Raw genomic sequence first — 12,904 nt, forward strand, 5'->3', positions numbered from 1 at the left:
AAGTAAAGAGCCCTTAGCCTGGTGCTGTGGGTCAAGCCTGTAATCCGAGCACTTTGGAAGGCTGAGGCAGGCAGATCTCTTGAGGTCAGGAGTTCGAGACTAGCCTGGCCAACATGGTGAAACCTAATCACTACTAAAAATATAAAAATTAGGCGGGCGTGGTGGTGTATGCCTGTAGTCCCAGCTACTCCGGAGTCTGAGGCAAGAAGATTGCCTGACCCCGGGAGGTGGATGTTGCAGTGAGCTGCGATCGCACCACTGCACTCCAGCCTGGGTGACAGAGCGAGACACCGTCTCAATTAAAAAACAAACAAGGCCGGGCGCAGTGGCTCAAGCCTGTAATCCCAGCACTTTGGGAGGCCGAGACGGGCGGATCACGAGGTCAGGAGATCGAGACCATCCTGGCTGATACCGTGAAACCCCGTCTCTACTGAAAAATACAAAAAACTAGCCGGGCGAGGTGGCAGGCGCCTGTAGTCCCAGCTACTTGGGAGGCTGAGGCAGGAGAATGTTGTAAACCCGGGGGGCGGAGCTTGCAGTGAGCTGAGATCTGGCCACTGCACTCCAGCCTGGGCGACAGAGCGAGACTCCGTCTCAAACAAACAAACAAACAGACAAACAAAACCCTAAAGTTTTGGCCTCCTCAGCTTCATTGCAGATCTGCTTCTATTTTTTTTTTTTTTTTTTTTTTTTTTTAAAGATAGAGTCTTGCTCTGTCGCCCAGGCTGGAGTCCAGTGGTGCGATCTTGGCTCACAGCAACCTCCACCTCCTGGGGTCAAGCAATCCTCTCGCCTCAGCCTGCGGCATAGCTGGGACTACAGGCATACACCACCACGACTGGCTAATTTTTGTCTTTTTAGTAGAGACGGGGTTTCATCATAATGGCTGGTCTTGAACTCCTGACCTCAGGTGATCTGCGTGCCTCGGCCTCCCAAAGTGCTCGGATTATAGGCGTAAGCGACCACACCCAGCCTCAGTCCACTTCTAATTGGAGGCTGTGCCCACCTTCATGGGAAACAGTAAGCATCACCTTCCTTTGAACTCAAAAGAGGCACAGTGAGCACCTTCCAGCTTTGATCACAAGGACCTTTACCCACAGGTTGCCGGTCCAGTGTGTCTCTGCCCATGCCGTCCATCGCCTGGGCTGACCATGAGGACACCCTGGTGAAGAGCTGGGGGTGCTTGGGCTGAGAGCTGCTGGATGTTGGCATCAGACCCAGGGTGGAGGGAGGGACAGGCCACAGCACTTTGCTGGTGAGCGTGTGGCTGGGCTGATTTGTTTTCTCCCCAGTGACCCCGAAAACAAAACCCTGCCTTTTTTCCTTTGGTCTGTTCTTGTCTGGGGCTTGTGGATCACGTCTCCTGCCTGGCCATGGACAGAGAAAGGAACTACTCCAGACGGACGTGAGAGTGTACAGCGGTGGCTCTTCCACATGGCCCTGAAGGTTTTCATTAAAAAGGTGGAAGAATGGTGCTTTTTCTTCCTGTCAGCCAGACCTTAAATCAACCCTCAAGTGAGGAAATGCTCTCTGCGCCTGCTGCTCAGCAAACCTTTTTCTGTGGTTGTGACTGTCTGAGCATGTGTAACTGCGAGCCAGGGTTTAGGGTTGGAGCAGCCCCCATTTGCCCCACCACCCTCTGCTTTCCCCAGCCCAGGACCCTGTCGCTGCAGCTGGGGGAGCAGGGCTGAGTGAGCTCACGGAATTGGAGCTTGGCGAGACGAGGGGAGCTCTTGGCCATGTGAAGAGCATTTGGAGGCCTCCTGCTCACCTGGCCTAAGCCCCTGATTTTACAGATGGTGAATTTGTCTGGATTCTTGGCAGCAAGTGGCAGATACTTACCTCCAAGTTGCTCAAACAAAGGGGGAATTTACTGTAGAGATGAGGAGGAGGGCATTCTCTCCTATGGTCAAATGAAACCATGAGATTGACACGGCGGGACCTAGGCTGGGAACCCCCAAACCAGGACACTTCTCCCCCACCCAGCAGCCCTATCCTACAGTTTCTGCCTGAGATGGCCACGGCCCCTCCGTCTGGTTTTAATTAAGAAAATTCCTTAGAACTGTGATTGGCCCAACATGTTACAAAGGCAGGAGGTGGACCAGATGACTCCATAAAGGACCTTCTGGTGGGCAGACCTGCTATTCTCTATCTCCTTCTTTCCTGCTGTGAACATTCACACTCATCCTCACAGGCATGTGCGCACACACACACACTTACCCAACAAGCATGTTGAGCACCTACTATGTGCCAGGAACATCATCAATTCATTCAGCAAAGCGGAGTGGAGAGATTGCAGGGTTTGGAACTGGGCAGGCCTGGATTTGAGTCTTAGGTCCGCTACTTACTCAGTGTTCCATCTGCGGGCGTTTGCGGAACCCCCACAGCACACCTAGTGCCCTGCAGCACTCCATCCCGATGAGCAGGAATGAGGCCACACTCCTCTTCACAGAGCTCTCTAGGGCTCAGTTTCCACATCTGTGACCCCGGAACAGTAAGCCCCCACCTCACAGCGTTGTTCCCGGGAGCAACAGAAGTAAAAACTTATGAGAAAACCCACATCAAGGCCCAGCACAACGCCTGCCTCTCTCAGGGGCCGTGACTGTTGGGCCAGCCTGTCCCTCAGGCGCCCACAGCAGCTTCCAGCCCTGGCTCCTGCTGGAGACCCGACTCCCACCCCTGCCCCCGCCCACGCCAGGCTTCCCGTAGCTGACGCAGATCCCCTCGAGGAGGGTCAAGGGGTGGCCAGGGCATAGTTGTGGGAGTGCCCCTCCTCCGTTCCTGCCCTGGAGGAGAAATGAGGGTGGCCCCCCAATAAACAATGACCTCCACCCCGTGACGGCAGGACAGGGCAGCCCCCTTGTGTGGAAGGAAAGGGACCCCCAGGATCCCCTTTCTTCCAGAGTGTCCTCTGTCTCCTGGTCAGCTTGCCTGAAAGCTGAGCCTGTCCACGCTGGGAAATTGCAAATAGTTTACATGGGAATGTCAGCGGCCCACATATGAAAATACACACATCATTAAGCCCTAAGTGCTTGCGTCTGGAGATAGAGCGGACAGTCTCCCGGGCCGACCTTTTGTCCACTGACAGAGCCGTGGCTCATGAGCGCGGAGCTCCTCAGCGGGATGTTTTCCTCTGTTGAAGCGTATGTTGGATGTTAGCGCGCGCGCGCGTGTGTGTGACGCATGACAGCACTATACAAACACCATTGGTCAAAACACGCAGAGTCCACCGCACCTCCTTATCCAGCCCCCATGGGCCTCCCGGGAGGGCTTGTTCCTCAACGCCACATCCTCCTGCACACTGTCTAGGAAGGAATGTGGCGTCCTTGGAGTACATGCTGGTGCTCAGGGATGAGGTTCTCTGGCCAGATTCCCTGAGTTTGAATCCTGTCTTTGCTCACAGGCCAACTATGTGCCCTTGAGCAAGTTACTTAACTTCTGAGCCTATTCCTGTACCTGTAGAGTGGGGATAGTAAGAATAATAAGACCTATCTTAAAAAGATTAAACAAGGTCACTCCACATAAAGCTCCTAGGACCTGGCATATCATAAGTGGGTGCTCAAGAAAAGGCAGTGATGGCCAGGCGTGGTGACACATGCCTGTAATCCCAGCACTTTGGGAGGCTGAGGCAGGTGGATCACTCGAGGCCAGGAGTTCGAGACCAGCCTGACCAACATGGTGAAAACCTGTCTCTACTAAAAATACGAAAAGTAGCCAGATATTGTGGCACGCGCCTGTGATCCCAGCTATTTGGAAGGCTGAGGCATGAGAATCACTTGAACCTGGGAGGTGGAGCTTGTAGTGAGCCAAGATTGTGCCACTGCACTCCAACCTGGGTGACAGAGTGAGATCCTATCTCAAAAAGAAGAAGAAGAAAAAAGAAATGACAGTGATGGCAGTGATGATGAGGATGATTGCAGCAGCTGTCTCCAGGAGGTGGGGCTGGAAGAAAGGTCCTGCCTGCTGGGAGGATCATCTTGGATGTGGTTATGTCAGAAGCAGGTCCTGAAGACTGGGTGGGGTTTGGACACGCCATGAAGAGGTGGGAAGGAATGAAGTCACCAAGCAAAGGTCCAGTAGCCAGAAAGCTGGAGCTTGCCCAGGAAACAGCCAGTGTGGGGCCAGAGCACTGGAGAGGAGGGGACAGAAAGGGGAAGCAGGTCAGGCAGGGTGTCAGGGGCCAGGTCTAAGAAGCCACTAGACTTAGTCCTATAGGCAGTGGAAGCCGCTGGTGCTGTGTGGTGCAGAAAAGCTCCTTTGGGGGCCATTGTGTCAAATGAAAGAGCAAAAGTAACAGAGACCTGTGAGGGCTCCTCAGTAGTCCAAGCAAGTAACAGAGACCTGTGAGGGCTCCTCAGTAGTCCAAGCAAGTAACAGAGACCTGTGAGGGCTCCTCAGTAGTCCAAGCAAGTAACAGAGACCTGTGAGGGCTCCTCAGTAGTCCAAGCAAGTAACAGAGACCTGTGAGGGCTCCTCAGTAGTCCAAGCAAGTAACAGAGACCTGTGAGGGCTCCTCAGTAGTCCAAGCAAGTAACAGAGACCTGTGAGGGCTCCTCAGTGGTCCAAGCAAGTAACAGAGACCTGTGAGGGCTCCTCAGTGGTCCAAGCAAGTAACAGAGACCTGTGAGGGCTCCTCAGTGGTCCAAGCAAGTAACAGAGACCTGTGAGGGCTCCTCAGTGGTCCAAGCAAGTAACAGAGACCTGTGAGGGCTCCTCAGTGGTCCAAGCAAGTAACAGAGACCTGTGAGGGCTCCTCAGTGGTCCAAGCAAGTAACAGAGACCTGTGAGGGCTCCTCAGTGGTCCAAGCAAGTAACAGAGACCTGTGAGGGCTCCTCAGTGGTCCAAGCAAGTAACAGAGACCTGTGAGGGCTCCTCAGTGGTCCAAGCAAGTAACAGAGACCTGTGAGGGGCTCCTCAGTAGTCCAAGCAAGTAACAGAGACCTGTGAGGGCTCCTCAGTAGTCCAAGCAAGAGGAGAGAATCCTCCAAACCAGGGCAGCCAGCTGGAGATGGAGAGGAGGCGGTGGGTGGCACGGATGCCAGGGCTGAGACTGCTGGATGTGAGTGTTCCCAGCTGTGAAATGGGGACCAGCTGGTTTGGACTGGGGCCAAGGAGGCCAAAGCCATGTCCTTCCTAGAGGGCTGGCTCAGGACACTTGGTTAAGGGCTTGTACCACTCAGATCCATGCCTCCCAGTTGGAGTTGCCAATCCTGGCTCCACCATGGGCCAGCAGGTGACTTGGAGGGGACCCCTTCTCTCAGTTTCCCCATCTGTGCCATGAGTGGGTTGAAGGGCTAAGCCCTGAGGGGTCTTTCCTGGAGAGTCCTCTGATCTCCCCCTCCTCCTGCACCATCACACTCCTGAATTCTGAACGAGTGTCAGGCCTGTGTTTCCGGACAGTTCCCCGGGTGACACGGGACAGAGGATTATTGGTGGCTCCTGGGGAGGCCTCCAGGTGTAGCTCTGAGTTGATTTCATGGGCTTTCAGTCCCCCTCCATCCCTGGGTGCCTCCAAGGACACCAGCCAAGTACAGCTGATTCCATCTCCACTCTGACACTGGAAACAAGGGATGTTAATGCAGGGAGATGCTTTGGGAACCAGAGCCTCAAACATCTGGAGTTTCTCACTGATGCAGGAAATGATGTCCCTTCCTCATGTCAGTCATTCATGGTGCAGAGGCAGGGAGCAGTGCCGGGAGAGCAGGTGCAGCCGCCTTGGCGACATCATCCTCAGGGCTGATGACTCAGCCACCGGCGGCTGCCCCAGGAGAGGGTCAGCCTCACACGACGGCAGCATGCCCTGTCAGCCATTCCTGCTTATTTCCCGTGATCTTCACTAGTCCCTCTGACTCCAAGCAGCGTCTCCCCTTCTATTCAGTGCTGGCTCCAGCCTCCAGGCCCTGGCCCTGCAGTCCAGCTTCTCTCTCCTTCAAGGTCCAGGCCTGTATTACCTCTCCAGGGCTCCCTCTCGAATTGATCTGTTTTGGTTTTTTTCTCTTTTTTTAAATTTGAGACCACATCTCACTCTGTCGCCCAGGTTGGAGTGCAGTGGCTCAGTGATCTCGGCTCACTGCAACCTCTGCCTCCCGGGTTCAAGCGATTCTCGTGCCTCAGCCTCCTGAGTAGCTGGGATTACAGGCGTGCGCCACCACGCCCGGCTAACTTTTGTATTAGCAGTGATACTTTTGTATTAGTAGAGATGGGGTTTCACCATGTTGGCCAGGCTGGACTCGAACTCCAAACCTCAGGTGACCCACCCACCTCGGCCTCCCAAAGTGCTGGGATTACAGGTGTGAGCCACTGCGCCCGGCCAAATTGATCCCCTTCTTCCCTCAGTTGTTATTGCAGAGGCCGCACTGCTCTGGTCTGAGATTGTAGTCAGTTGGTAATTAGTCCAGGTATGCCCACCTGGCCTCCTGTCTTTAGGGACCAGAAGGCTGGCAGGCTGGTGGGGTGAAGGAGCATAGGGAAGCTATGGCTCCACCTTGTGGATGGCCTGCCCTGTGGGCCTTGGCTGAATGGGCAGAGGCACAGCTGGGGTTGGGCTGTCGCCGGCCCTTGCACTCGGGTGTAACGCCTCTGTAACGCTGCTGTGGGTGGGCGTCTGAGCATCAACCTTGGGTGTGGTGGGTGATCCACACATGCTTCCTGGATTGTGCAGAGTGTGGTGCTCATTGGGGTGGCTTCATGCCCAGGCCAGGCCCCTGCCTTCCTCTTCAGCACCCCTCCTCCCCAGCCTGCCTCAGTGCCTGAAATACCCCGGATCTTTCCTACTTCAGGTTAAGCACAGATGGCACCTGTGAAGCTGCAGCTGACCTGGGAGGGGTGAGGCATTGAGTAGTTGCTGTACCAAGGGGTACTAGGGACAAGGGATTAGCCAGCAAGTCACCCCATTCACTCTAAACCCATTGCTATACAAACACAGCTTCAGGACAGGCCCCTAGCTCTTCTCTCCAACCAGACTGCCACCCCGACAGTCTCATCTTTGAAAATTCCGAGGCTCCTGTGCATTGAATCATTACTGGTCAGCAATACGTCATCCACACCATGCCTGGATATCCCAGAGCTTTCTGTTCTGATGGAACAGAAGATGAGAGAGGTGACCTACGTGGCATGTTAGAGTTTAAAGTCACAGCAGTGGAGGATGCGTGAGATGAGGACAAAAGGGAGGGGAGGGGCTTAGAGAGGAATGAAGGTGCGAAGCCACCCTAGGCGTACTTCATCCATTTTGGTGGGGGGGTCTGCCCTACTTACGTTCCAAGTGGTGGGAAGAGCTTTTCTCAGTGCCCTGTGGTGTCCAGAAAAACATCCCAGGCAAGCGTCATCTCCTGCTGCCTGAGAAGGTACATTCTGGTTATCACGGACATCAGGAACTGCCTGGATCCCCAGAACCAGTGGCATAGAGCAGAGGGTGAGTCTGGGCCATAGGGACGAGGTGGGAAGAAGGGGTGAGTTGTCGTGGGTCCTGAAGGGAGTTGCAGACCAGCATGAGCTCTGTCTGATCTGCTCGCTGGAACAGCAGGCAGCCTTGGCTCCCCCGGCCCAGTGCCGCTCCAGGTTCCTCCATTGCAGGAGGAGGATTCAAGGTCAATTTCCCATCCCAACAGGGAGGCAGAGCAAGTTCTTTTACCTCCAGGTGAAGGGGGCTTTTATACAGAGGAACTGGGTCACAGAGCAGGCAAAGTGTCCCCAGCTTCAAGGTCACCTCTGTCCTTCCCCAGCTTCAGTGGGGACCAGAAGGGGAGGGTCCTTCACCAAAGAAGTGGGTGGGGGCTCAGCACTGGGGACTGATTGCCAGAGGGGTCCTCACAGCCCACGGTTCCTCGTGGCAGGCAAGGCCTTTCTCACCCAGCCAGAGGGGAGAGAGCTATCTGTCCAGCACCCCAGGCTACACAGCTGTGTCCCCAGGGCATATCTTGGTGTCTTCAGCTGTCCCAGAAAGATGGTCACAGAGCCCTCCTCAGGGGTAGCTGGGTGTCACCCTGACCGTCATCAGAGTGGACTCTGGCAGGGCCAGGCTGGCTCCCCACGTTGAGGCTGACCACAGGGTAGCTTTGGCTGTGCAAGGCCACAAGGGGCAGGCATTCATGGGGGGGGTCTTCAAGCAGAGAAACTCCCCTGCTTCTTCCGGTTAACTTGATACCTTTCAAAGGAAGCTTGGTGCCCAAATTCACCATTGTGTTAAAGTCAAGGTCCGCAGCGAGAGCTGTTTAAGGAGACCACCTGGTGACCTGAGGGGGTCCCGGACCCCTGGGGGAATTTTACCAACGAGCACCACCAAGACCCCTTCCAACCTGGCTGCCTTCACCTCTGCAGGCATCTACAGGCCTTGAGGCCCTCACGCTTGGATTTCTGTGTGGTTAGACACTCAAGGGACATCTTTGACGGGGGAAGCGTGGCACCCTGACCCTCAGCTCCATCCCAGAGGGACATCCTGCTGGAAGAGCTAGAGCTCTTCCAGCCATAGCTGGAAGCCATATGCTGCCCAGCCATAGCTCTCCTGACATGCCTGAGTCCTCAGTGGAGTGAGGGTAACATTTTTCTCCAGAACCCACCTGGCCTGTGGGATTCTCCCCTCCCCAGCCCACCTTACGGGCCCACCAGACAGGGATGTGAAACTGCATGGAATTCTCCTGCCTTTAGAGACCCAGAGAATGGATCCCATGTGCTGAGCTGAGGTTACTCAGAACCCTAGAGCCCTCTGAGCTTATGGGTGCCTTGTTTCTTACACAGTGTATCTGATCTGACATGCAGCCAGTGAAGGACCTTCTTAAAGGGTCTGTATTTGTAAGTGACTTTTCTGAACTGGAGGGGAAGGACCAGACATCCTCTGGTTCCATTGATACAAACAGTACATGTCCGACTGCAAATGCTCGCTTCTTACTTTCCTGGCAGGTTTTGGCTTTAGTTTCAGACACACTGGCCAGCAGCTTCTTATTCCCATCTTAGTGGCAAAGGTGTCACTCCCTGGAGGCACTTGAAATGGCGTTTGGTTGGAATCGTTGAATCTCTTCAAGTCGAGCCAATGGTTGTAAAGCCAAACGTTATTGCCCACTCATTAACTCCCTTTTTAGGGCTTTGCCTTTAGGCAGAGATCCCTCGCCAGCCAGTCCAAAGTATGAGAGTGGTGTGACTTCATGTACACAGTTGGGTCACCTCTAGACCCTGGACAATCCCCTTCTCACATCTGCTGAGAAGGGAGTCCAGTTGGCTGTCCCCACCTGCAGGTAGGAGGGTCAAATTCTGCTTTGCCCCTTACTCCGTCTTCCATAAAGCCTTTCCCAGATGAGCCCAGCTCACAATGGCCCCTCCCTTCTCTGAGCCGTGGAGCTCATTGTCTTGAGCTGTGCCACTTGCCTCTGCTATGGGACCAAACAGCACTCTGGTCCTCATGCTGAGCTCTGCAGAGTACCGGGGGCTAGGGTCAGATCTCATGGGTCCTGAGGGGATAAGGTGAGAGGAGGCACAGGTGGCCCAGACAGCCCACTCCCTCCAGCCAGATCTCACTCATTAGACACCCAACCTAGGTTCAAATCCCCTCTCAGGCACTTATTGGCTGGGTGACCCTGAGAAAATTGCTTAACCTTTCTGAACCTCAGTTTCCTCATCTGCAAAATGGGCACTATGATAATAGATACCTCAGGGTATGATTCAGTGAATTAATGAAGCAATGTGTTTAGCACAGGACCTAACTAGAATTAGCCTTCGATATATGTAAACCATTGTTACCAATTAAATTATTTTTATAGGTTTTAAATATTGGGTCTGTGAATAAATTTCATTTGGAGGAGAAAAGTTTGCTACTAAAACAAACAAACAAAACAAGGAGAAAGAAGCTTTGAAAGCCGTTGAATTTCAACCAGCCCATTTTGTACTTTACCACGTACAGTACAACCGAGAGGCATAAGAACTTTTCTGTTAGGATATTATATCTTATATTATATCATTTCTGTCTTACTGGAGAAAAAGTATTTTGAAGTCAAAACCACACTGGCTCCATCTCTTTTTCTTTTTATTTCTCTTTCTTTTCTTTTTTTTTTTTTGAGACAGGGTCTCACCCTGTTGCCCAGGCTGGAGTGCAGTGGTATGATCATAACTCACTGCAGCCTCGACCTCTTGGGCTCAGGGAAGCCTCCCGCCTCAGCCTCCCAAGTAGCTGAGACTACAGGCAAACCACCGTGTTTGGCTAATTTTTTTTTTTTTTTTTTTTTTTTGGTAGAGATAGGCGATCACTATGTTGCCCAGGCTGGTTCAAACTCTTGGCCTCAAGCAATCCTCTTGCCTTGGCCTCCCAAAGTGCTGGGATTACAGGCATGAACCACTGAGTCCTACCTGGTTTCATCTTCATCTTTTAATTCTACCCCCGCCCGGCACCAGGCTGTGCCTGTGGTGGGTAAGGGTGGGTCCTCCCTAGGTGGAAACAAAGGCAGAACCCTGCAGAGTGCACACAGGTGGGCACCTCAGGTCCCCCTTCTAACCGTTCTGTTTCTCCCCGTGGCCCACCCTGCTGACATCTCTATCTGGTCCTTGCTGACTCACACCAGGCTCAAGGTCATATCCTGGCACAACACGTTGTATCGTCTTGCTCATGAACAGACAGCCAGCACCAGCTCTGTGCCAGGCCTTGGGCCGTCCTGGACTATGGGGGACCAAGCCATCAGCTCTGCTTCCTGAAGCAGATTTGCCCAGGGCCTCGGGATTTGTTCTGATATTCAGTTGCTCTGAAGTAGCCTGCAGGTACTGGTTCCCAAGAGACTCAGCTGCCAGAATACCCAAGAAAGTTCTCTAAGTCTTAGAAGCACAAGCCCCCCGTTGTCGATGCCCAAATCTCAAAGGACCTGGGCATCTCTGGGGCAGTTCCTTCCTGTTTCAGAGGCTGAGACGGAGGCATAAAATGGCCAAGGTCAGAGGCTGGGCCAGAGCTCAGGCTCCTGGCTCTTGGCCTGGGGCTCCTCCCATGACATCAAGCATCTTTTCTGCAAAAGTTGTGACCCGTGCTGTGTGGGTTGCTCTTCTGTGTCTCCTGGGGCAGAGTGGGAAGGCAGGTCGGAGAGAGCAGCTGCTACCCAGGCTGCTGATGGTAACTGGGAAATGTGCTCTGAGCCTGCTGTTTGGTGGGAATGGCCTGGCCTGCATTTGGGTAAGTGGTGTTCGCTGTCACAGCAGCTTGCATCCGCACCGCAGACTGCCCCCCAAGAAGCTGAAGCCTGTCAGGCCTGGCTCAGTGGGGAGACCCTGAGGACAGGGGGGAGCCTCAGAGAGAGCTGGGCCTAGAAAAGAAATAAAGAAGGAAGGAAGGGATTTGGACACTCAGAACCGTGGGGAACAGAAAACAAGCCACTGATTTCATTCACCAAGGACAGGCCAGCTGCCGCCTCGGGCGTCCCCTCCACCCCCGGGGACTGACACCTCCCCGCCCTGAGAAACCATCCGGGGGACTTAGCAAATCAGCCGCATAGGGAAGAGGAGGCAAGGCTTTCAGATTTCAGCATCCTTCTGGGAGAGAGCTGTGTCCACACCCTGTCTTTCTGAGCCCACTCCCAGCAATTTTCTCAATTATCCCTGTAATTTATTAAAAACCCATCTCAAAGCCCAGCTGGTGAGTCAGCCCCTGGGAACAGCTGGCAGAGGGTGAATGGTAGGAGGAGGGGACGGGGTAGGGTGAGGCCTGCCCTGGGTGGAGCTGCCTTCCAGATGCGGCTGCCACTCCTGGGTAGGACACAGCAACTCTTGGAAATGTCTTTTCAAACTTAAAATACTCAGGCCAGCAGCTTAACCTAGAAAGAGAAAGAAACAATGGGGGTGATGTTTATTTCATGCTGGCTACTACGGCCAGATCTGGGCCAAATGCCTTACCTGAAGTTTTTATTGATTTGCTCCGAGAGAAGCTCCTATTCCCGATCGTCTTCCTGACAAGAGTGAGGCTGAGCAGTTAAGACCAAGGCCACAGCTGCGAGTTACAGATCTGGGATTCAAACCCAGGCCTGCAGCTCCGGGGCTACAGCTCCCCTCCCCTCCTGACCCCCTCCTCCCTCCTGAGCCTGCCTGTCCACCTGGGCCTGATCCAAACCCTTTCACACATGAACCTCGAGGCTGGGCAGGTGTTCATCTTCTGTTTTGCCCTCGGGGGAAAGAAGCCCAGCGCGGCCAAGGGGCGTCACCAAGCCTGCTGGGGGCTTAATGATGGGCTGGGTCATGCTGCACAGCCCCTTATGGTTGGGAGCATTTGCACACCTTGTCAGCTCTGACTACATGCCCAGGCCATGGGGACTGTCATTATCAATGTTATGCAAATGAGGAATGAGGCTCAGAGAAGCCAAGTGACTTCCATGAGGTCACACAAGCCTATAAGTGGCACAGACAGAAGTCTCACCCTGAACCTGGGCTTAATTCATCACCTTCCAGCTCAGCCACCTCCCCAGATCACCAGTGTCCAGGTAGCCCCTAAGTCAGGTGCAGGCTGGAGGGGGCAGCCAGTCACACGCTGGGGCAGAGACAGGCTGCCAGGTACCTGGAGCCTGGCTGGTTCTTGGCCCAACACCTGTGGGCAAACCTGGCCGCACTGCTGCTGGCTTCTCCCTGACCACCTCCCTTCCCTTCCTTCTTCCAGTCCCCTGTTTTCATAGCCCAAGTTGGCCGAGACCTGGTCTCCCAGACGGAGGAGAAGCTCCTGCAAAAGCCGTGCAAAGAACTCTTTTCTGCCTGTGCACAGTAAGTGCCCCAGCCACCTGGCCTGTCCTCCCTGGGCTGCCCAGAGATGGGATGCCACAGCTCTCTACCTGACCGTACAGGGCACTGAGGCAGGTCTTCCGTGCCTGACGGCTTCAGCCAAGTTACACCAACTGTTTGTATACTTCCCATGAAGAGAAAAAGATACCAAGATGCCAAGTCCAAAGAAAACAT

General features: G+C 54.0%; 1 protein-coding gene across 3 annotated transcripts in view; it reads left to right on the top strand.

Moving 5' to 3' along the window:
• GRK5 (G protein-coupled receptor kinase 5) overlaps positions 1–12,904 on the top strand; it is a 251,480-nt gene that overhangs the window by 205,849 nt on the left and 32,727 nt on the right. For all 3 annotated transcript variants that reach the window (XM_010375976.2, XM_030940373.1, XM_030940374.1), the window contains one exon: positions 12,612–12,712. In XM_010375976.2, the coding sequence (XP_010374278.1) occupies positions 12,612–12,712 (101 nt within the window). The remainder of the gene's footprint in view (positions 1–12,611; positions 12,713–12,904) is intronic.

Source organism: Rhinopithecus roxellana, chromosome 11, assembly GCF_007565055.1.
Source record: "Rhinopithecus roxellana isolate Shanxi Qingling chromosome 11, ASM756505v1, whole genome shotgun sequence".
NCBI classification, from domain to species: Eukaryota; Metazoa; Chordata; class Mammalia; order Primates; family Cercopithecidae; genus Rhinopithecus; species Rhinopithecus roxellana.